The sequence below is a fragment of the Hylobates moloch genome, unplaced genomic scaffold (genome assembly GCF_009828535.3).
Source record: "Hylobates moloch isolate HMO894 unplaced genomic scaffold, HMol_V3 SCAFFOLD_8, whole genome shotgun sequence".
In the NCBI taxonomy this organism is placed as follows: Eukaryota; Metazoa; Chordata; class Mammalia; order Primates; family Hylobatidae; genus Hylobates; species Hylobates moloch.
This window is the reverse complement of record NW_026652283.1, coordinates 52,987,817-53,011,821: the sequence shown is the minus strand read 5'-3', so window position 1 is coordinate 53,011,821 and position 24,005 is coordinate 52,987,817. Positions and strand designations below refer to the sequence as shown.

The 24,005-nt window shown below is 35.6% G+C and overlaps 1 protein-coding gene across 1 annotated transcript in view; it reads left to right on the top strand.

Moving 5' to 3' along the window:
* Positions 1–24,005, top strand: part of XPR1 (xenotropic and polytropic retrovirus receptor 1) — a 256,114-nt gene that overhangs the window by 157,416 nt on the left and 74,693 nt on the right. The window contains exons 3-6 of the mRNA XM_032159187.2: positions 826–927; positions 16,427–16,650; positions 19,105–19,254; positions 19,510–19,610. Coding sequence (XP_032015078.1) covers positions 826–927; positions 16,427–16,650; positions 19,105–19,254; positions 19,510–19,610 — 577 coding nt within the window. The remainder of the gene's footprint in view (positions 1–825; positions 928–16,426; positions 16,651–19,104; positions 19,255–19,509; positions 19,611–24,005) is intronic.

Below are 24,005 nucleotides of genomic sequence, written 5' to 3'. Positions count from 1 at the left end.
GTAATTTACACTCTTCAGTGCACACTTCTTTCTCTGTATGTGGTACATTTAAAGTAAAAATAAATAGCCATTTAACATAGAACAAAATCAACTCATTTTTCCCAGAAACATATTATACATTCATGTCTTCATACCTTTGCTTTGCATTTTTTCCTTCCCTAAGATATTTATTTTCGTGCTGAATGAATTCTACTCAGCTCAGCTCCTGGTACCTTGAATTTTACTTGATCAATTCTGTCTACATGTTTTTTTCTCTTCTAAAGTCTTAGAACACTTATTTTCTCCAACATTATAAATTTATTATGGTAGAGCTTTAGGAAAGTCTTATTCACTTAAAGAAGACTTGTGTGTGGTCTTACGAAGAGGTTTTTTTTTTTTTCCATTTTTGTTTTTGTTTTTTTTGAAATGGAGTCTTGCTCTGTCACCCAGGCTGGAGTGCAATGGTGCAATCTTGGCTCACTGCAACCTCCACCTACCTCAGCCTCCAGAGTAGGTGGGATTACAGGCGCCCACCACCACGCCCAGCTAATTTTTATATTTTTAGTAGAGATGGGGTTTCACCATTTGGCCAGTCTGGTCTTGAACTCCTGACCTCAAGTGATCTGCCCTCCTCGGCCTCCCGAAGTACTGGGATTACAGGCATGAGCCATCGCACCCAGCCTGAAGAGGCCAGTTTCTTAATATGGTTCACAATTCATTTTTTCAGAGAAATACATATAAAATTGTCATTTTAAAAACTCAAAAAGTAATCTTAGTTTTTGTTTCCTTAGTTTTCTCAATTGGCCTTTGGGCATTAAATTTAAATATTGTTTTCCTGTCTTTCAGTTACAGATGAGGACACAGTAAAGAGGTATTTTGCCAAGTTTGAAGAGAAGTTTTTCCAAACCTGTGAAAAAGAACTTGCCAAAATCAACACATTTTATTCAGGTGAGTAATTAAGAGACTTTTTTTTTTTTTTGCTGCTGGGGAAGGATAAATTGTACCATATCATTGTTTAAACTTCTGATCAATGTTTTTAAATGGAGTTTTGTTTTCCTTACTATACTGCACTTAAGAGGTATTTTCTTGAGCTGGGATAAGAACACATCTGGTTTCTCAATGTTTAAGCTTTCTGTGGTCATTGCCTAGAAACTCTTGCAGTCAAAAGGATATTGGGACTTCGTTGAGAGGCAGTACCTTGGTAGAGCTTCACTGTGGCCCAGTTCAAAGCTTGAAGAGTCAGAAACTTGATTTTATCATTTTAGCCAGAGATGAATTACACAGTTCCAGCTTATCAATGATGGCAGTTTTATACCTTTTCATTGCCTAGAACACTCATACTTATTTCTCTAAAGCACTGGCCTCCAGAGTGGCATCTACAGTATGCCACTCGAATGTGAGAAGAAAATATTGGAACTTATATATATTTATGTCTGACTCTTTTGAATTTTATTTTTTATACACGTATGTTGCAATGTACATAATATACATTAGTAAAACAGCATCTTTATAGTGAAAAATTTTGGAAACTTTAGAGCACTACCATAGACATCAGGAGTCCTGTGAGACCTAGTTAATAATCAGATAGTTTCATGAGTACAGAATCTGAACAAAGTGAGTTAGATTCAGAAGGATATTTCATCTAGACTCTGGAAACCTTACACATAGTTCCTGTTACACCGCCAGATTTACAGCCTAATAACTGGAATACCTATCATATTGAATGTAATACATCTATTCCCTGAGCAGTAATTGATGAAAAAAAATTTAGTCTGTAATTTTATTTAATATCAAAAATATAAAATTACTCTATTTTTTCTTTTCATATTTAATATGCAAATTACATGCCTGCGATTGAGAATATATTCTCATCTCTTGGCAAAGACTTTGGAAATACCATAATCTTATAACTAGCATAATCATAAACCAGGTATTAGCGTGAATTAGTCTAAAGATGAATAGTTTCATGACTTTACTAATTTGTTTTTCGGATGATTTTTTCCTGGCTTGTCCACAACTTCTGGGAAGCATCTTACTCAGATACCCTTTTTCAGCAGCCCCTTCAACTAGAGGCTGATCATTCTCTTTTATAGAGTATTGGGAGACAGGAGATGGAAAAAGGTAAAAAGAGTCAGTGAGAAAGAGCTGCCAGAAGAAAAGAGACTGAGTCCAGCATTCTCTTAGCTACCATTGTTCTCCCAAATCAGTATTTCTATGTATTTCTATAAAATACATAAGCATCAGTATTGTTCTATTTCTGCCACTCCTATTTGTTAGCATCTACTGACCTCTTGGTTGCTCACTGTGAACTTAGACTCCTGGCTCCCAGTCTAAATAAATCTCTATCTTAATTTTTCATATCATGCTGGATGACTTCATTGTCCTTGTGGACAGTCATTTTCAGTTACACTGTACTTTAACCCCATACACACATAGCCATACCCATCACCCAGAATTCCTCTCCTCTAAAATACTAAAACCTAATATGAGTCTATGACCATGTCTCCCAGCCTTTTAGCTTTTTACTCCCCTACTCCTTTAACATCTATTTTTCCATCTCACAGAGCTCTAGTTTCTTGACTCTCCCATTTTATTTCAGTTTATCATACATGTCTTAGAATTATTTCCTACTTTTTTTTGTCTTCTTTTTTCCTTTTTTTTTTTTTTTTTGGAGAATGGGGTCTTGCTATGTTGCCCAGGCAGGTCTTGAATTCCTGGGCTCAAGCTGTCTTCTTGCCTCTGTCTTCCTAAGTGCTAGGATTATAGGCATGGCCACCACACCCAGCCAGAATTATTTTCTTATCTCCATCAATCATTTTAACCATTTTGACCCCTGTGTTTTTAATCCCTTTACCCTCATTGCCTTATGTTGCATCTGCCTAGTAAAACTCAACCAATTCATCCTTTACCTTCTTCATGCCTACCCCAGAGGCTGCATAGGACAACAGCAGAATAAATTAGAACCACTATAAATTCGTTGTTGCACCCGTAACTGTGCCCTTAAAGCTTCCTGTGGGTCCTAATCAGTATCATTTTTCATGCTCCAAAGTGCTTTTGTAAAACTTATATCGTTCTCCAGAATTCTCTAACCCCACCATCTTCCCCATCATGCTCATTATACCCCCTGCTTTACAGATAAAAATAAAGGCCATCAGCTTCTGTTAATGTATAATACCATGCAGATATATGGTATTATATCTGCACCTCTCTCCCAAATGCCTATAGACATTCTCATCCTTATTTATTTTCCTCCAATCTTTGTAGAAGAGATATCCCTGTTTATTCCATGGGAGATCTTTACAACTACTGACTGAATTTCAACTCTTCAAGACCTTGCTCCAGTAATTATTTCCTCTAAGAATTATTAAATAAATATATTTAACTTCCCTTTTTACCAATTCAATCTCCTTAGCAAGTCATTCCCTTCAAAAAAAAAAAAAAAAAATGAGCAAGCAAATTTCTTAACTTTATATCCTCCCCCTCATCTTTCATTTGTAGCTGGGCTTTTTCCTTAGGCAGAGGGAACAGTTTATATACAAGCAAGAGCCATGAAAGAACATGGCATATATGCATGTGTCTTTCACCAGGATACAGGCACCTAGAAGACAGAGGCAAAATATACATTTTTTTTTTTTTGAGACAGAGTCCCGCTCTGTCGCCCAGGCTGGAGTGCTGTGGTGCGATCTTGGCTCACTGCAAACTCCGCCTCCCGGGTTCACACCGTTCTCCTGCCTCAGCCTCCGGAGTAGCTGGGACTACAGGCACCCGCCACCACGCCCTGCTAATTTTTTTTTATATATTTTTAGTAGAGACGGGGTTTCACCGTGTTAACCAGGGTGGTCTTGATCTCCTGACCTCGTGATCCACCTGCCTCAGCCTCCCAAAGTGCTGGGATTACAGGTGTGAGCCACCACACCCAGCCAAAATATAAATATTATTTAAAGCCATGCGAACAGGTAGATTTTCGGTATGGGAAAAATATACAGAAAGGATTGCAGTGTTCTCAAGGAGAAAGATAATTTCTATAATTAGGAGATAGAAGGATAAAGAGGAACCAGCAATGTAGACAGAGAAGGCCATATAGCAGGAGGAGGAGGAGGAAACTAAAAGAGGAGGGCACTTGCAATGAAACAAATATCTAGATTGAGAAAGCGTATTGGAAATGATGTAAGGCTGTAAACTACGAATATATAAAGTCAAGTTTATTAGCTTTTTTCTTTTACTATGACATTTTTTGAAAAAGAAGGATCTCTAAGCTCAACTCTAAATGGATGATTTGTATCACAAAGAATAGAAAATGCTTCTTTGTTTATGAAGAAAAATAATCTACTCTTGGTAGTAGATAATTTGTTTTTTTGTTTGTTTGTTTTTGAGACAGGATCTCACTCTGTTGTCCAGGCTGGAGTGCAGTGTCATGATCTCGGCTCACTGCAACCTCTGCCTCCCAGGTTCAAGTGACCCTCCTGCCTCAGCCTCCCACATAGCTGGTACTACAGGCATGCGCCACCACAACCCCTGGCTAATTTTTTACTTTTATTTTTGGTAGAGATGGAGTTTCACCATGTTGGCCAGGCTGGTCTCGAACTCCTGACCTCAGGTGATCCACCCACCTTGGCCTTCCAAAGTGCTGGGATTACAGACATGAGCACTGCACCCGGCCAGTAGATACTTTCTATATTTTGAGTTATAGTAAAAAAAAAAAATGTACATTATGACCCAGCACACATATACAGATAAACGTTTGTTTTATATATGTTTGTATGCATCTATGTGTGTGTGACTATACAATAGATTTAAATAATTTAAGATATTTTTTCATGAAACAGTACATCTTTAGTACTTGTAGGATATTCTGTTTTCTGTATTTTTCTATTCTATTTGATTTTTTAAATGCTGATTATGATCCACTAAATTGGTTTTATGACCTCGTATTGGGTTGTAACCTTCAGTTTGAAACATGATTTCTTTAAGTTAGGTTGCTTCTCAAAAATAATTTTAGGCTAGCTACTATTAAAAATTTTGGTGCTATAATTTGATGACTTTCTGTTTTGTGTGTGTATTGGCAGGGCCAGTGAGGCATGTCTCTTGATGTCCTCACTGGTACAAATTGGTAGTCTCTAGAGTGACTCCTGCCAGATCAGGAAGTGGTAGGTAATACGAAGACATTATTCACAGAAATAGAATTTGGTTCTGGTCCTCAACAGTATCTTTTTTCCCTCCTTATTTAGCCACCTTCTCCCCAGAAGATTGTAGACTGCAGTTGTCAGACACTAGGGCACAAAACTATAAACAATATGGGGTGAGTTTAGCTTAATAACCCACCTCCACCCACTTATATCTCACACATTAAATAGCTAAAAACGCTCCATTTTTAAGTGAGATATTTTTGACTAAAACCTTTCAGTGTCCCGAAACAAATTGCTATATTTTATTTTGTCTGTTTCTAATCACATCAAAAAGGCCAATCAAAATATAGCATGAATGCGGCTAAAATTTGGAATTTTTTTCTTGCCAATGCTATTTACTGTTTAACCTTCCTAGGCTTCCACGCACTTGCTTATAAAACAAACAGATTGATTCCCAGCCCTCTAGGGTTCCACATGTTAGGATCAGAAGCTATTTTCAATATTCAGAAAACCTGATGTAAGTTACTTTGTTAGTATTTATTGTTTATTATGTATCTTTGGTTAAAAAATTGACATTTATTTAGATTTATAGATAAAATCAGTATTTGAAGATCATAAGAAGAGAAGGGAATTTTGAAAGGGAGGGGTCCTTCGTGGTAAAAACATTGCTAATCCCTAACCTAGAAGTCTCTTAGGTCTCTTCTGTCACTAAAAATGGTATCAATTCTGAGGGCTATACCATTAGAAACCTTTTTTTTTTTTTGTGGTGATCAGTAATGTCTTTTTCCAGTGGACAAGTGATGCAACTGATGACTTCACTTTTTTCAAACCAGTTTGCCTTTTCTCTTTATTCAAAATACTTAGCTTCTAAACAGTGTTTATGTGCCTAATGTTAAAAAAAAAAAGTCAGAATATATGTGTTGCTTCTAATATTTCACAAAACATTCAAGCCTCTTTTATTGGCTGGAATTTTGAAATAGCTAAGTGCTTTTTCTTTGTTTTTGAATAACTTGTTTTTTTTCTGGGTGACTTTTTTGGTTTCAATTACATTGGTAAGTCACAGCAGTGTTACATGCTTTCTCTTTCTTTAGTAAAAAGGAAGGAAAGGAGGGAGAGAGGGAAGAAGGAAGGTAATTGCGTTGGTGTTTTATTAGTGGGATCTTGCCTGTAAAATATTTTCTTGCTTCATATAAATGCAAGACTGATTAGATAATACTTACTAAGAGCTATTCTTATTATATAGTTATTCCTGTTAATTCCTGTAATCCTGTTTTACAATGTCTTGCTGTATGTTTTTTTATTATTGATTTATATTGTTTTTATACAAAAGGAATTTGAGGCACTGAATATTGTTATACCACTAAATGTGTGCAGTGAATCATAAGAATCTTTTACACTGAAATAGTAAGTGTTCATTTTACAAATGATACCTGTGTCTAGTATGCATGTATTTAAACTATGACTTAATGGCTGGTTTTGTTCTTTGCTCATGTGTCTGTTAAAATGTAGATTAAGTCGGTATTTTTAGTGAGAGTGGTCATAGGTTGGTATATTGTTTTAAATTCCCATATCTTAACATATCTTCCTGTGTCGTGATTCTCTTGAGTTCATCACAGTAGAATCAGTTGCTTAAGAACTGTTTAAAGGAGTAGGGAGGGTAGTAGGGGAAGTGAAATTAAAGCAGCCTCTCTTGCTTGCTTTCTTGTTAATACATCTGAAGGAAATTATAATTTTTGTATTGCCCACAATAAATTTTCCTTTCTTTATTTTGTTAAAGTGTTTGATAAACCTCTATTAAAAACAAGCCATGTGAAAACCAACCTCATTTTCTTTCTCTCCTTTTTTTCTCTCAGCCTCATTTTTTTTCTCTCTTTCCTTCCTTCCTTCTGTCTCTCTATTTTTCCTTTTTTCTTTCTGAGACTGAAAGAAAGGATGAGGAATGTCTATGGTCATGAGTAACACAATTTCCAAATGGCATCTTCACAAACAAACACAATATCATGTAAATTAATGGTTTTTTTTTTATTGTAGGTCACAACCCAATAAATTGGTCAGAAAATTAAAATATAATTACGTGTCACTTAGGGATAATTCTGATAAATGCATCATGAGGTGATTTCATTTTGGGAACATCATGTGTACTTACACAAACCTAGATGGTATATCCTATTACACATGTAGCCTATTACGCAAGTATTCATTTGGCCTGTTGCTCCTAGACTACAAAACTGTCCAGCATGTTACTACAGAGAATACTGTAGGCAGTTGTAAAACAATGGTAAATATTTATGTATCCAAACGTAGAAAAGATACAGTGAAAATAAAGTATTAAATCTTATGGGACTACTGTTGTACATGCTGTTGGTCGTTGACCACAACGTTGTTCAGTGGCGCTACGACTGTACGTGGGTCATCATGAGCATTTTTTAAAAAATAAAGATAGAATATAGTAGAATAGAAAATATCAGTGTTATTTACTAAATACATCTGTTGTGTGTATTTACAAATTACATGTACTTTTTAAAGTTTATGTGCAATATGACATTTAGTATTTTACAGTTATGCAAAGTACTGTGAAAACTGACATGAAGAAGCATTGACTTTACTTGGAGGAAGAAAGCGGGATTGAGGAAAAGCCTTTAGAAGAAGTGAAATTTAAATTGGGTCTTTGAAAATGCGTAGGCATTGGCCCAGTGCTCTTAAGGGAGGTTGTTTGGGGATGGCTGTAGGGAGAGGTGGGATTTAGTGCTTCAGAGCAAGGGAAAAAAATCTATCCAGATGCACAGTGGCGTTAAAGTACATGACATATTTGGAGATGAAGACAATAACAAATAGTCTTTTGAGGCTGAAGTTGTAAGATATTAAGGAATGAGTTGCTGATTAGAGAGAAAAGTGGAAAAATTAGATGTTTTATTCACATACAGATTTCAGACTTTAGTATTTGAGGTACACAGTTTCAAGTGGTAAGAATTCCAGATAAAAGATAAAAGCAGTATAAAAAATGCATGTAATGTAACAAAATTACCTGTCTTGAATCATCTGTGATGGGTCAACATTCTCATAAACTTACTTTATATTTTGAATAACACCAAGGTCCATAAATTGAGTTAGCAAGATGGTAATATTGTAAGACAGGTAAACAAATAATAAAAATATTCTAAGACACTAATTTGATTTTAGAAAGAATTATTCTTCAATTGCATAACAACATAACAGCTTTGCCATTCTGAAGATAGCTTGTAGTTCTTGAAATAACTTTTTCTAAAAGTAAAAGAACGATGAATTTGGTGAAAGCAAAATATATTGCTAACCCTTATTCTAGCTCTTTGAGGGATACATAGGTGCTTTGAAAATTATTGAATGGTTATTGGAAATTTTAATCAAATATTTAGTATGAGAGCTTATGGCGTTAACATATTATTAAAATAATAATATTTGTTCTCATATTCAGAGTCACTTGATTTACTGGCATAAGTAGAAATTGTAATTTATTGGCAGAATAGTCTGTTTTCATCAATATTTATAAAATTGCTTAGAAATATTGTGTGTAATATTTTTTCAGATAGCTTCTAAGTTGTTAGGACATAAATACTTAAGTTGTTTGAACCTGATTACTTAATAAATAGAAGCATTAGGTATTTCTTTTGTCCTAGAAGCATCATGAAAATATTACTGAGACACAAAGTATGCTGTGAACCAAGAAAGAACTTAGAAGTTCTACACTGTTTTTGATCTTGAGGATAAGACAGACACATTTGCAATAGAAATGTTTAACATATGTAAAAAGAGCCCTGAGATTCATTCATTCATTCATTCATTCATTCATTCACTTATTTATTTATTTATTTTGAGACGGAGTCTTGCTTTGTCGCCCAGGCTGGAATGCAGTGGTGCGATCTCAGCTCACTGCAACCTCTGCCTCCTGGGTTCAAGCAATTCTCTGCCTCAGCCTCCTGAGTAGCTGGGATTACAGGTGCCCACCACCACGCCTGGTTAATTTTTTTGTATTTTTAGTAGAGACAAGGTTTCACCATCTTGACTAGGCTGCTCTTGAACTCCTGACCTCGTGATCCACTCACCTCGGCCTCCGAAAGTGCTGGGATTACAGGCATGAGCCACTGCGCCTTGCCTCATTTTTATTTTTATAAGTGTATTTGTAGATTTTCATCATAGATCAAAGTATACACTTCTATATATGCACACACACCCTTTTCCAGGTTCTGTGTAATTCCATGTGTTTGAGCTTTCTGGCAATCTGGCTCTAGAAAACTGAAGTGTCATTGCAAAATAGATTGGGATACTTGGTGTCAAAAGCAGTATTTCTTATTCTTTGTAAACCTGTACCCCTTTGATAGGTATGAAGATCTCATACCATAGCTATAGTAATATTGAATATGATTTTTTCAAACTACATATGGTTTATATTCCCCTACCCCCACCCAGGGATTCTCATAGGCTCCTCTACATAGTTATGCCCTTACTTTAGAGAAAGTAGCAAAATGCACCTGAAATGTTGATTTCTTCTTCATTTCTATATGGGAATGTAGGTTACTAGAGAGAACTTTTACCTATTTATTCATTTATTCAACAAACATGGATTGAGTATACTATATGCAAGCTCTTTATAGTACAAAGATGATGATAGGCCATGCAAAAATTTGTATGAAAATGTTAACAGCAGCATTATTTACATAGTTTAAAAAACTAGAAACAATTCAAATGTCTGCAGACTGAAGAATATTTAAATATATATTCACACAATGAAATACTATTTGGCAATAAAAGGAACTCAGTATAACAGACTTACATTATGATACAAAATAGATGAAACTCAAAATCATCATGCTAAGTTAAAGAAACCAGACAAACACAAAAGATTATATATTGTATGATTCTTTTACATGAAATGTTCAGAAAAGGCAAATCAACAGAGACAGAATACAGATCAGTGTTTGCCTGGGATAGGGGGTGGAAGTGGGGATTGACAGCTAATGGCCATGATGGAAGTATATGAGGTGACAGAAATGTTCTAAAATTGGATTTTTATGATGATTGCACCAACTCTATAAATTTACTAAAAGTCAATGAATTGCATGTTTACAGTAGATGAATCCTATGGGAGGAAGTTATACCTCAAACAAATTATTTAAAATAAATTTTCATTATAAAAAAAGATAAAGATTTTAGAACTGTTACCTTTAGAGTTCAGTCAGTCAGTGAAGCAAACATAAAGAATTATATGCAGTATGCTTTGGCTGCATGTATGTGGTCCCATACAAGCCCTAAGGTGGGAGTTTCATTTGTGACTGAGAGAGTTGTTAAATATGAAAAACTTTATATAGAAAGCAGTGTTTGAGATTAGCCTTGCAAAATGAGTAAGGAGTTTTCCAGATGGAGAGGCATTTGTGTCTTGACTTATTGTTGGCACACAGGAAGTAACAGGTTCTCTTTCTTTTCATTTTTGAGCTTCTTACATTTTTAATATGCATGTAATGAGAAGTGTAAATGTATTGACAATTCTGACTAAGGACACTAAACACTTAGCAAATTTATATACTAATCTTTTAACAATTAAAGTTAAGCAATCTTATTACATATGATATTCTGTCTTCTGGCTAGTTTACCTGCAGTTTTTAGTCAGCAGAATAATTTATAGTGGCCCTTAGATAAATCCTTGTATTATTTCATTTTATGTTTGTGTGCATATTGTGTGTAATATTTTTTCAGATAGCTTCTAAGTCATTAGGACATAAATACTTAAGTTGTTTGAACCTGACTACTTAATAAATAGAAGCATTAGTTATTTCTTTCGGCCTAGAAGCATCATGAAAATATTACTGGAACACTAAGGGCATCATGAACCAAGAAAGAACCAAGAAATTCTGTACTGTTTTGCTCCTAAGGATGATAAGACAAACACATTTACAATAGAAATGCTTAACAAGGAGGCCTGAGATTCATTTTCTGTTGACTTAAGTAAGAGATTTTAAAATATGTGAATTGTTCTGTTTTTTACAATATGGAAGACTGGAAAGAAATCCTAATAATCTCTTATTTCAAAACATTAAAGTGATACATAAAATATACAAAATTATCAGAAAAATAATAAAAATATATATCTAATATGATTAAAAATGTAAAGGAGAGCATGAAAACCATAAACAAAGAAGAAGAAATCATTAAAATTGACTAGGCATATTTTTTAAAGGACCAATTAGATCTTTTACAAATGAAAATATAATCACAGAAGTTAGTATCTTAATAGATCAATTAAACTGCAGATTAGGTAGACTTAAAGGGACAATTTATAAACTGGAAGATAGAGCTGAAAATTTACTCAGAATGCAACACAAATCGATAAAGAGAAGAAAATATGAGAGATGTAAGAGACAAAGTAAAAAGGTCAAGGGGTTATAATTGGTATCTTTATTTTCCCAAGACCCGTTCCTTATTTCCTTTGCCCTCTGCCAGAACCCCAACTGGTTATTGGGTGAGATGACCTAGACTTTAATTCCTAAAGGATCTGAATCTCAATAGTTCTTTTATTAATTGCTGTAGGGTTTTTTTGTTTTTGTTTTTGAGACACAGTCTCATTCTGTCACCCAGGCTGGAGTGTGTGGTGGCACAATGTCGGCTCACTGCAACCTCCACCTCCTGAGTTCAAGTGATTCTCGTGCCTCAGCCTTCTAAGCACCTGGGATCACAGGCATGCACCACCACACCCTGCTAATTTTTGTAATCTTTGTAGAGACCTGATTTTACCATGATGGTCAGGCTGTTCTCCAACTCCTGGCCTCAGGTGATCCACCTGCCTCAGCCTCCCAGAGTGCTGGGATTACAGGTGTGAGCCACCATGCCCGGCCTGTTGTAATTTTCCATTAACATATATTATTGGTCATGGAAGCAATAGGAGGTGTTCCAGAGTCTCCTGGGTTCCAGAGCTTGTTGCTCCTATTATGTTTCAGCAATTCACTTTTCCCTTGGTAATCAGCATCAGTCAAGGGGTTTACTTTTAGCCAACAAACCGCTTCTTTGCCTATTGTTTCATTAGTACAAAGAACCCAAAATGGCCAGGTGGCAGTTTCATCTTCCAATTCAGTAGAACCATTGTTGTATTCCTCTGATGGAAGCATTTTCTCCTTGAGAACTAACCAACAGTCAGAGTTTAAGTCGTAGATTGGGAAGCAAAAATTATGTGAGTGTATTATTACTATAGTATTGAGAGGAACCACTCCTACTTCTACCCTTTGATTCCTAGACTGAATATTTTGGTTATGGTGGGGACTTATGGCCTCATTATTGTATCCTGTAAAACAGAACCCCATCCTTTCAGAGTCTTGTCTCCCAGCTTTTCTGTTAGGCCATTGATCAGCTTTTCTATTAGGCCATCTATTTCTGGGTATATAGTAAAAGACTATTTTCTTCCATGGCCATGAGCCCATTGATTTTACTGTCTTTGCTATGAAATGAGTTCGTTGATCAGAAGCAAAGCTGTATAGAATACCGTGATGTGGAAAAGCATTTCAAGAGATGGTGGTGCTAGAGAAGCATTATGGGTAGAGAAGGTACATCCACATCAAGAATGCTTTTATTCCAGGGAGGACACATCTCTGTCCCCTGCCTAATAGAAGGCATCCAACACAATCAATCTGCCAGTAGGTAGCTGGCCAGTCCCAAGGGATAATAGTACTATCTCTGGGGTTCAGTGCTAGTCTCTGCTGCCTGGTGAGTAGCTGCATTATGAGATGTGTAGCTGCATGCCAGGTGCTAGAGGTTGTATTGATTTTCCTCAGTGAAAATACCATATCTGGAATAGCAGCTGCTATCACAGAGACCACCTAGTTTACATAATCCATTTATTCACCAAGATTCATCCAACTTTTGCATAAACAAATGAGTTAAGAGAGGATGTGGTAGGTATCCTGTCCCTATGTCTTTAAAGTCTGTGATTGTTGTACTAATTTCTGCAGTTCTAGCTTGATAAGGAAAAGTTCCAGGAACTGTCACAGCCCTTCCTTCATATGTTCCTCCCTTCGTCATATTTCTTACCTGTGGGTCAGAATCACTGGACAGTCTACCAGTGGCCTAGTAGGTCTATTCCAATTATACATCTTGGAACTGAAAAAGGAATCACAGGATGAATCTGTGGACCAACTGGGTCTTCTGTGAGTCTAATCTGGGCTGATATTTCGTCTATCACGTGAATATCATAAATGTATAGTTTGATTGCCAAACCACAGTGGTGCCTGGAGTCTCCAGAAGTTTGTCACTCCTAGGGAAAAAGATTCAAAGTATGAGAGGGACTTGAAACGAGCAAGTTTCTCCATTGTTGACTTTGAAGATAGGGTTAAGAGTAGTCTCGAGGAGCTAAAAGCAGACCACAGATGAGAGTCAGCAAGGAAACAGTCTTAAAACTACAAAAAACTGAATTCTGCCACAACCAAGTGAGCTTGAATGTGAGCTTGAGAAAGCAGGCTAGCTAACACCTTGCGTTTAGCCTTAGGAGAGCCTGACAGAGAACGTAGCCACATCATGCTTGGACTTCTAACCTGCAAAACAGTGAGCTAATAAATGGGGTTTAAGGCACTATGTGTGTGGCAATTTGTTATACAACAATACAAAGCTAATATACAAAAGCCAGTGACTAGTAATCTTTGCAAAGTCTGGATATTTCCTTTTTCCCAGTGCAGAGTCACTCTAGTAAATAGACACGAGGCCCTTTGAGGAAGGATTAGAGGAAGATCTACAGTATATACTTGTGGCAGTGCTGCAGGAACCACCGGAAAGCAAGGCCAGCTTCCACTTCAGTCAGGGGTCTCTGGGTTTTTGAACTAGTGTCGATCTGGAAGCTAGTAAGAGGCAGTGACTCTCTGTTGTAGTGACTAATATCAAGTATTTGGCCACCAAACCTGGAGTTTTTTTCTGTTACATCAATTAAGCAATATTCTAGTAGGTTGCCCATTTCTATCTTTCCTAGGGATAACTATGATCAATTAACCACAGCCAAAATCTCTGTGTGCAAAAACATCTGTCCTGTTGCCTTTTATGGTAAATGCACCCACCTTGTTTTGATAGTTAAGTGCTGCCATCTGGCCCTTCTGTTCCAAGGATCATTGAATGTGCATTGCAATCAGGGAACCCATCTCAGTGGATACATCTCTCATGGCCATTCCTGGCCTTCATTGGAGAGTAAACATAGAGCTTTTTAAGGATGCAGGTGCTCTTCTCACTAATGTAATTCTGGATGCCTTAATGAAGGGATTATTTTCTGGGCCCCCTCAGGGGGATGTGATTGGTGTTGGAGAGGCATAAGAGTGGTCCCTAGGAGCTAAAAGCAGGTCCCAGATGGGTTGACCCACATAAATGGATGAAATTTATTTGGAAAGAGGAATGGAAACATGATTTTGGTTTTGAATACAGTCTTAGATCATAGGAAATACAAGAAAATATGAATAGATTATAAAAGTTAAGAAAATGAAGGTCATATAAAGGATTAAGAATAGAGATGAATCTTGGAAACATCCTGTAGAAGGAAATTCTCTAGGAGAAAGAGGGAGTGAATCATGAAGCAGTGCCAGACAGGACAAAAATACTAAAGATTAATTGAAGACAACAGCACGACAGTATAGCAGTAGATAAAGCAAGGAATAGGAGAACTATGAGAAAGCATAAGTTGTAAATAATTCTTTGTTATTATTATGTAATTGTTATTATTTATTGAGTGCTATTTTTGAGACAGTGTCTCACTCTGTCACCCAGGCTGGAGTGCAGTGGCGCAATCTCGGCTCACTGCAACCTCTGCTCACTGCAACCTCCGCCTCCTGAATTCAAGCAATTCTCCTGCCTCAGCCTCCCAAGTAGCTGGGATTACAGGAATGCACCACCACGCCCGGCTAATTTTGTATTTTTAGTAGAGACGGGGATTCACCATGTTGGCCAGGCTGGTCTCGAAATCCTGACCTCAGGTGATCCGCCTGCCTCAGCCTTCCAAAGTGCTGGGATTACAGGCATGAGCCATCACACCCGGCCAGTCCCTTGGCATTTCTATGCCTCATTTAATTGTTACAACCACTTTATGAGGGAGTTGGTATTTCCATTTCATCTATGAAAGGTGTAGAAGAGTTATTTAAAAAAAAAAAAAAAACTTGACCAAAATCATACAGCTAGTTAATGAGGCAAGGATTTGAACCCAGATCTGCCTGGTTCCAGTAAACTGAATTGTGACCTTGGAAGAAAAATTATGGAGTATTATTTTTAAATGTATGTGTAGCACAAACACATGTATTCAGATATACCTAGTATTTTTAACACATAATTTGCAAGTCTTAATCTCTTGTAATACCTGTCTTAGAGAAGTAATGAAGGGTAGTGGGAAATACAGGAGATTACAGATCTAAAGCCCAAATTCTAATCCTGTTTCTGACCTGAACTGTATAACCAGAAACATTTCTTAATGGCGTTTTTAAATTGAGATCTTTCTATACCATAAAATTTGCCTTCTTAAAGTTTGTAATTCCATGGTTTTTAGTATATTCACAAGGTTGTACAACCATCACTACCAATTCTGGAACATTTTCATCATCCTAAAAACATATCTCATACCCAATAGCAATCACTCCCCATTCACCTTCCACTCAGCCCGTGGCAAGCATTAATCTACTTTCTATCTGTGTGGATTTCCTGATTCTGGACATTTCATATAAATGGAATCATACAATATTGGGTATTTTGTGTCTGGTTTCTTGCACTTAATGTCTTCAAGGTTCATCCATGTCAGAGCATGAATTAGCACTTCATTCTTTTTTAATGGCTGGTTCTATTGTGTGTTTATATACACACACATGCATGCACACCACATTTTGTTTATTTGTTCCTCAATTGATGGACATTTGGATTGTTTCTACTTTCTGGCTATTATAAATGCAAGTTAGTATATGTATGCAAGTTTTCTTGTGAGCATATGTTTTCAGCTCTCTTAAGTATATGCCTAGGAATGGAATTGCTGAATCATATGTTTAACCTTTCGAGAACTGCCAGCTATTTTCCAAATACCAGAGGCTGTACCATTTTGCGTTTTCACTCTTAGTGGCTCTTTACATTTTATTTATTCATTTGTAAAAAGAAAGGGTACATGAGGTTTTGTGGGGGGTAAAATGAAGAATGTGTTACACAAAAATACTTTTTCCTATAGAGTTCTAAATATTACATGTAACAGTTTTCTTCTAGAAATTCTAGGGGAGCAAATGGGAATTATTATTAAAAATTCAGAAGTCAGTAGGAACTTTTTTATCTTACTGATTTGACAATTCTGTTTCTTATAGAGAAGCTCGCAGAGGCTCAGCGCAGGTTTGCTACACTTCAGAACGAGCTTCAGTCATCGCTGGATGCGCAGAAAGAAAGCACTGGTGTTACTACACTGCGACAACGCAGAAAGCCAGTCTTCCACTTGTCCCATGAGGAGCGTGTCCAACATAGAAATATTAAAGACCTTAAACTGGCCTTCAGCGAGTTCTACCTCAGTCTAATCCTGCTGCAGAACTATCAGGTACTTAGATTCTTACCCTATAAAATGGCACCTTTAAGTAAATGAGAAATTTCAATAAATGGAAATACCCTAAAGTATTACTAGTGGGTCAGTTCCAAAAAGGAAAATCCTTAACATGTTATTATTCTTGGGGTTCATACTGGCTAAAAACCATGTGTCAGAGGCGGTAAAACTGTGTTAACAAGACTTCTATTTTTGAAGATTCATATTCTAAAAACTTTGGTATAATATTTAATATTTAGGGGTAGCCCACAACTCAAGGACTAACAGTTTGCTTCCTGTTTTTAGAGGCAGGTCTGATAGTCATGAATAGAAATAATACGTCTCTCCAGCCACTGTTGGCTATGTAAGGGCTTTTCCTTTTTTTTCCTTTCTTTTTTTTTTTTTCTTTTTTGAAACAGTCTCACTGTGTCACCCAGGCTGGAGTACAATGACATGATCTCAGCTCACTGCAACCTCCGCCTCCTGGGTTCAAGCAATGCTCCTACCTCGGCCTCCTGAGTAGCTGGGATTACAGGCGCACGCCACCATCCCCAGCTAATTTTTGTATTTTTAGTAGAGATGGGGTTTTACCATGTTGGCCAGGCTGGTCTTCAACTCCTGACTTAAAGTGATCCGCCTGCTCAGCCTCCCAAGTGCTGGGATTACAGGCGTGAGCCAATGCTCCCGGCCTGTAAGGGCTTTTATAGTCCTCCTAACCAATAGCAAAATTTCTACAAAAGCTATCAGATAGTTAATTTTTCTGCAGCTGACACTAATAAAACAAAGACCCTGACTTTCCAACTTGCAGCTAAAGGAATCCTTCCAATTTTACTGTCCATGGGCTGCAATAAAATCATATTTTTTTAAGTTATTGAGAAAAGCATCTCCCTAATCTTTAGGGAGACCTTATGCACTATTTTTTTCATTTTATTCTTGTGATTATTACTTATAGTGAGTGGTTAGGATCGTCATAGGATGATATACCATATTAAAACTAAAGATTATGTAACAAAAGTATTACCTGGAATATTAGAATTTTAAAATAAAAAGTAATTAAAGTCCCATATCTGCAGTAATCTTGTTAATGCATGTGTTTATTTTTATCATTTTCTTCTATAATTCTTTGTTCTTTAGTGATTTAATATTCTATCATTTGAAGACAAACCTAGTAAGAAAACAATTTAGTAGAAAAATAATTACATATATTTATATAGTGATAAATTCCTTTGCTTTGAGATTCGTTCATCGCTTTATAATTTAAAAAACAAAAATAAAATGTATTTCCTCTTTCCTATAATGGTATAACAACATTACCATTTCATAGTTCATAAATTATGTTTGTGTGTTACATGGAAAAATCTTTGTTAAATTTCATTGTATTAACTTTCCTAGCAACTTTTGTTCGGGGTCATTATAAAATGCTCCTTGGGAAAACAAAAGTAATAATTAATTATGAAAGTTCTGCTTTATCTTCTTTGGGGGTCATCTATTCTGTAAGAATACATTTATTTTGAGAATGAAGGAGAAAGGAAGATTGATTAAAAGCTATCTCTAAGTCATGATGTATGTATGCACCCTACACAGACTTTAAGATCATACATTAAAGCATGAGGGAAAAATATGTAAACAAGTAAGTAAGGAAAGCCTGTTTTGGAGTGAGTGCACAATTTTTTACTGTTAGGGACATGTAATCAGCAAATTTGGGAGACCTCTGGTTTAAAGATCTAACCTTGCAAATCGAGTTTTTAGCTTTTTTGCATGCTGGGCAAAGAACAACAGAATTTGAGATGTTGAAATGTATAGTATTTTGTTATTGTAGAAATTGAGGAAAAGTAGGGGCTTCTACCCATTATAAACTGAACCCTGTAAGTATGATCACTTCTTCCTTTCTACTTACTCTTCTTAGCACTCCCATACCCAAACTGAGAATGAGTGGAAGGAAAATGAAAGTTAAGAGCACTAGATGATCTTCCATTTTCCTTACTGGAACGTGCGTGATTGCATGGCAGGGGGAGATACGTATTCCTGTACCAGTCCTTCAAAAAATAAAGAACTAAATAAATGTGTTCAGTGCATGGGCAAATGCAAAACGTTTTCTGAAAATAATTCTTTTGACCAAAGCAGCAAAATAATAGAAATTAGCTATTTTGAAAATAATTATACATAGAAGACAGGAAACACTGGCTATAATTTTGAGCTTAGGACTTTCATTAATTTACTTGGAAGAGAAATAATAGGGTTCATAGTTCAGGGTTTCTTTGTGTTACTAATAGCATACTACCTTGAAATGAATAAAAGAAATAAAACAGAAGAGTCATCCTTTTAGTAGTAGATGCTTTTATGAAAGCTTTGCCATTTCCTTGAGTACTCAATCTTTGTCCAGCCAGCTCTGTCAGTGCTTAGTGCTTATTCTTTTTCATCTTTTTTGATGGTAGTAGAAATTATAGTTGTGTTTCTCATTTCGTTCTGTAGAATCTGAATTTTACAGGGTTTCGAAAAATCCTGAAAAAGCATGACAAGATCCTGGAAACATCTCGTGGAGCAGATTGGCGAGTGGCTCATGTAGAAGTGGCCCCATTTTATACATGCAAGAAAATCAACCAGCTTATCTCTGAAACTGAGGTACAATAATCTCTTTATTTACCACATATTTTCAGTTACACGTTTTATTTTTAGAAGCAATTTCTTATTTCTGTTATTTTGTAACTAGTTGCTAGCTTTGAATATATATGCTTTGTGATTTTTTTTCATTTTCTTTATCAGTATACATTCACCAAAAAGTTATCAGAATATAATATATATAAATGGTACAGAATTATTTGTGCATCACTCAAGTTTAGTATAACCTAACCAAAATGTAATAATTTGTCTTTCTAGGCTGTAGTGACCAATGAACTTGAAGATGGTGACAGACAAAAGGCTATGAAGCGTTTACGTGTCCCCCCTTTGGGAGCTGCTCAGGTTAGTATTTGGTTCCAGTAGTTTGTTTGGTTTCACCTATTTAATAATCAACGCAATATTTAGCTGGCCCCATTATCTTAAAAAAATTTTCAGCCAAAGTTTATAAGTAGTTGCTACTTTTCTTATTTTAGTTTTTTAAACATTATATGCTATATGCTATTTTTACTTCATTCTGAATTATAATGTCTTCCACCTTTCTCTTCTCATACTGTACTTTCTCTTGTTTATTCTTACTGACATGTTAACTTATTGGTATCATCAAATGATTAAGATGTGATTTAAAAAAAAATGATCTGGTGGGTTCAGATATGCTGGATTGCTATATAGCTTACTCCAAAAAAGCATTTATTAAATGATATCTACACAGTAGTTATAAAAAAAGAAAGCATTTATTAAGTGATATCTTCTGTGTCATAAAACAAGTCTCAGTAAATATAGAAGGATTTAAGTCATACAAAGTATATTTTCAGACAACAGTGGAATAGAAATCAATAACAGAAAGAGCTTCCATAGCCTAATGAAAGGCATCTATTAAAAAAAAAATAAAACCTCTACAATTATTATCATACTCAATGGTAAACACTGCATGCTTTCTCCCTTAGACTTGGCCCAAAAAAGGGTATTCACTTTTAACACCTGTATTCAACATTGTGCTGGAGATTATAGCCAGTGCGGTAAGGGAAGAAAAAGAAATAAAAGACCTTCAGGGTAGAAAGGAAGAAGTAAAACCAGTGGGTTTTGCCAGTGACTTGATGATCTATGTAGAAAATCTAGTGAATCTATAGAATACCTACTAGAACTAATAAATGAGTTTAGCAGGGTCACCAAATACAAGACCAATATGTAAAATCATTTGTCTAGATACTTGCAAGAACAATTGGAAATCAAAAAATGTTAAAGCAATGCTATTTATGATATCATCAAAATATACAATACTTAGTAATAATTCTGACAAAAGATGTGCAAGGCCTTTACATTGAAAACTACAAAACACGGCTGAGCAAAATTAAAGACTTGAATGAGAGAGATGCTATGTTCATGGGTATGTTGCACAAACCCAGTATTTTAAAGATACGTTATTTCTTCCTGAGGTGATCTATAGATATAATACGTTCCAGCTCAGAAATCTCAGAAGACTTCTTTGTAAAACTGGTAAGCGGATTTAAAAATTTATATGGAGGCCAGGCACGATGGCTCATGCCTGTAATCCCAGAAATTTGGGAGGCTGAGGCAGATGGATCACTTGAGGCTGGGAGTTCAAGACCAACCTGACCAACATGATGAAACCCCATCTCGACTAAAATACAAAAATTAGCTGGGCTTCGTGGCACATGCCTGTAATCCCAGCTACTTGAGAGGCTGAAACACAAGAATCACTTGAACCCAGGAGGTGGAGGTTGCAGTGAGCTGAGATCGCACCACTGCACTGAGTGACAGAGGAAGACTCTGTCTCCAAAAAAAAAAAAAAAGTATATGGAAAGGCAGAGGACCTAGAATAGCCAAAGCAACTTTGGAACATAAATTGAAGGATTAACATTACCTTATGAAAGCTTATTAAAGCTGCAGTAATCAAGAGAGTGTGGTAATAGTGTCATGGTAGGCAAATAGATCAATGGACCAGAAAAGAGTGTCCAAAAATAGACTAACATATTACGAACAACAGATATTTGATACAGATATAAAGCAGATTAGTGGAGAAAGGTAGCATTTTCAACTAATGATGCTGAAACAGTTGAATTCCATATACCAAAAAAAAAAAAAAAGAGCTTTCATCCATACTTCACACCATACAATTCTAAATGTACCATAGATCTAAATGAAAACTGGAAACTACGAATTTCTAGAAGAAAATATAGAAGAAAGTCCTAATGACATTGGGTTATGCAAAGATTTCTTAGAAATGACACCAAAAGCACCTCATCGAAGTTAAAAAACATATGCTCTTCAAAAGACATATTAAGAGAATGAAAAGAAAAGCAAGAGACTAGCAGAAAATATTTATAAAACATATCTGTTAAAGGACTTATATTTAGAATATATAAAGAACTCCAATACTCAATAGAAGGAAAACAATCAACCCAACTTTTAAAAATGAGCAAAAGACCTGAACAGTTCTTCACAGATGTACAGGTGGCAAATTAGCATGTGACAAAATGCTCAATATCATTAGGCATTATAGAAATGCCAATTAAAACCACAGTAAGATAATACATTCTCTGTTAGAATGATTAAAAAGACTAATCATACTAATGATGGAGGAGTAGGAACTCTCTTTTCTAATATGCTTTGGTGGAATATAAAATGTATAATGAATAAACATATTTGAAAACAGTTTGGAAGTTTCTTAAAAGTGTACACCTACCAGATGATCTAGATATTACACTCCTAGGTATTTACCCAAGACAAATGCAAATATATGTTCATATAAAGATTTCTACACAAATGTTCATAGCATCTAAACAACCCAAATGTCTATCAGTAGGTGAATGGATAAACAGTTTGTGGTATATCCATACAATGAAATACTACTGAGCAATAAAAAGGAATAACTGATTGATAAATGTAACAATGTCGATAAACCTCAAATTAATTATGTGGAGAGAAAGAAAGCAGAAAAAAAGGGTACCTACTATATGATATCATTAACCTAAGACTGAAGAAAAAATGCAAACTAATAAATAGTGACAGAAAGCAGATCAGTGGTTGCTTGTGAACAGAGTGGGGTAGGGTAGGCTGGGAGGAAAGGATTACAAAGGCACATGGGAAATTCTTGAGAGTCATAGATATGTTCTCTGTCTTGATTATGCTGATGGTTTTGTAGATGTTTATGCAGTATCAAAACTTATCAAATCGTACACCTTAAATATATGTAGTTTATTGTATATCAATTTAGTCAGTAAAGCAGTTTTTAAAAATCCTGAGCATATTATTGTCAAATTGCTTGGAAATAGGAGTATCATAAAAGCATCCAGAGAGAAAAGACACAAATTCTATACTTTAAGTATGTGCAATTTATTTCTGTCAGTTGTTTTTGAATAAATATTTTAAAATTAGTTTCAAAAAATTAAGGTGTTTAAGAATGCCTGTAGAGATGGTAAAGCTAAAGAAAATATGGAAATGGTTATCCCTGGTGAGGAGGGAAGGTTTTGGGATCAGGGAGGAATAGGGAATTCAAAGTTAATGGAAATGTTCAGCTTCTAAATATGGATAATAGTTACAGGTTCAGTTTATTATTCATTTCTAACAGTCCAAATAAATTATATGCATTCTTTTGTATATATGATAAATTAAACAATTTTTAAAACTAAAGATAACTTTTTATCTTTGGAAAAGACAAATGACCATCTTTTGTATGCTTTCAGTCAGAAACTAGCAATACAGTTAGGATCTGTTACTCTATTAAGTAATAATAAGACAGAGGGAGTCTCAATGCTTTGTTTTTGAAGGTTTTTAGGAAACAAAATACCTGAAATGTACTATCATCTCTAACAACAAAAAATTTTATAACATTCACGGCAAATCTTTAAGTCTATAAGATTATCTCTGTCTGTGTTTCTCATCACTTTACATTTACAATCTTAGGCACTTTCTATTACATATTTATTTTAGAAAGCAGAAGTTTCAAAAATCACTTTCTAAATATAAAATTAAATTATAATAGATAATATTTTTGAGCCTACATACTTGGGAGATTCTGATATATCAGTTTCTTATCAATCCTAAGCCAAAAGAACAAAGCTGGAGGCATCACGCTACCTGACTTCAAACTATACTACAAGGCTACAGTAACCAAAACAGCATGGTACTGGTACCACAACAGAGACATAGATCAATGGAACAGAACAGAGTCCTCAGAAATGATGCCGCATATCTACAACTATCTGATCTTTGACAAACCTGACAAAAACAAGCAATGGGGAAAGGATTCCCTATTTAGTAAGTGGTGCTGGGAAAACTGGCTAGCCATATGTAGAAAGCTGAAACTGGATCCCTTCCTTACACCTTGTACAAAAATTAATTCAAGATGGATTAAAGACTTAAATGTTAGACCTAAAACCATTAAAATCCTACAAGAAAACCTAGGCAATACCATTCAGGACATAGGCGTGGGCAAGGACTTCATGTCTAAAACACCAAAAGCAATGGCAACAAAATCCAAAATTGACAAATGGGATCTAATTAAACTAAAGAGCTTCTGCACAGCAAAAGAAACTACCATCAGAGTGAACAGGCAACCTACAGAATGGGAGAAAATTTTTGCAACCTACTCATCTGACAAAGGGCTAATATCCAGAATCTACAATGAACTCAAACAAATTTACAAGAAAAAAATAACCCCATCAAAAAGTGGGCGAAGGACATGAGCAGACACTTCTCAAAAGAAGACATTTATGCAGCCAAAAAACACATGC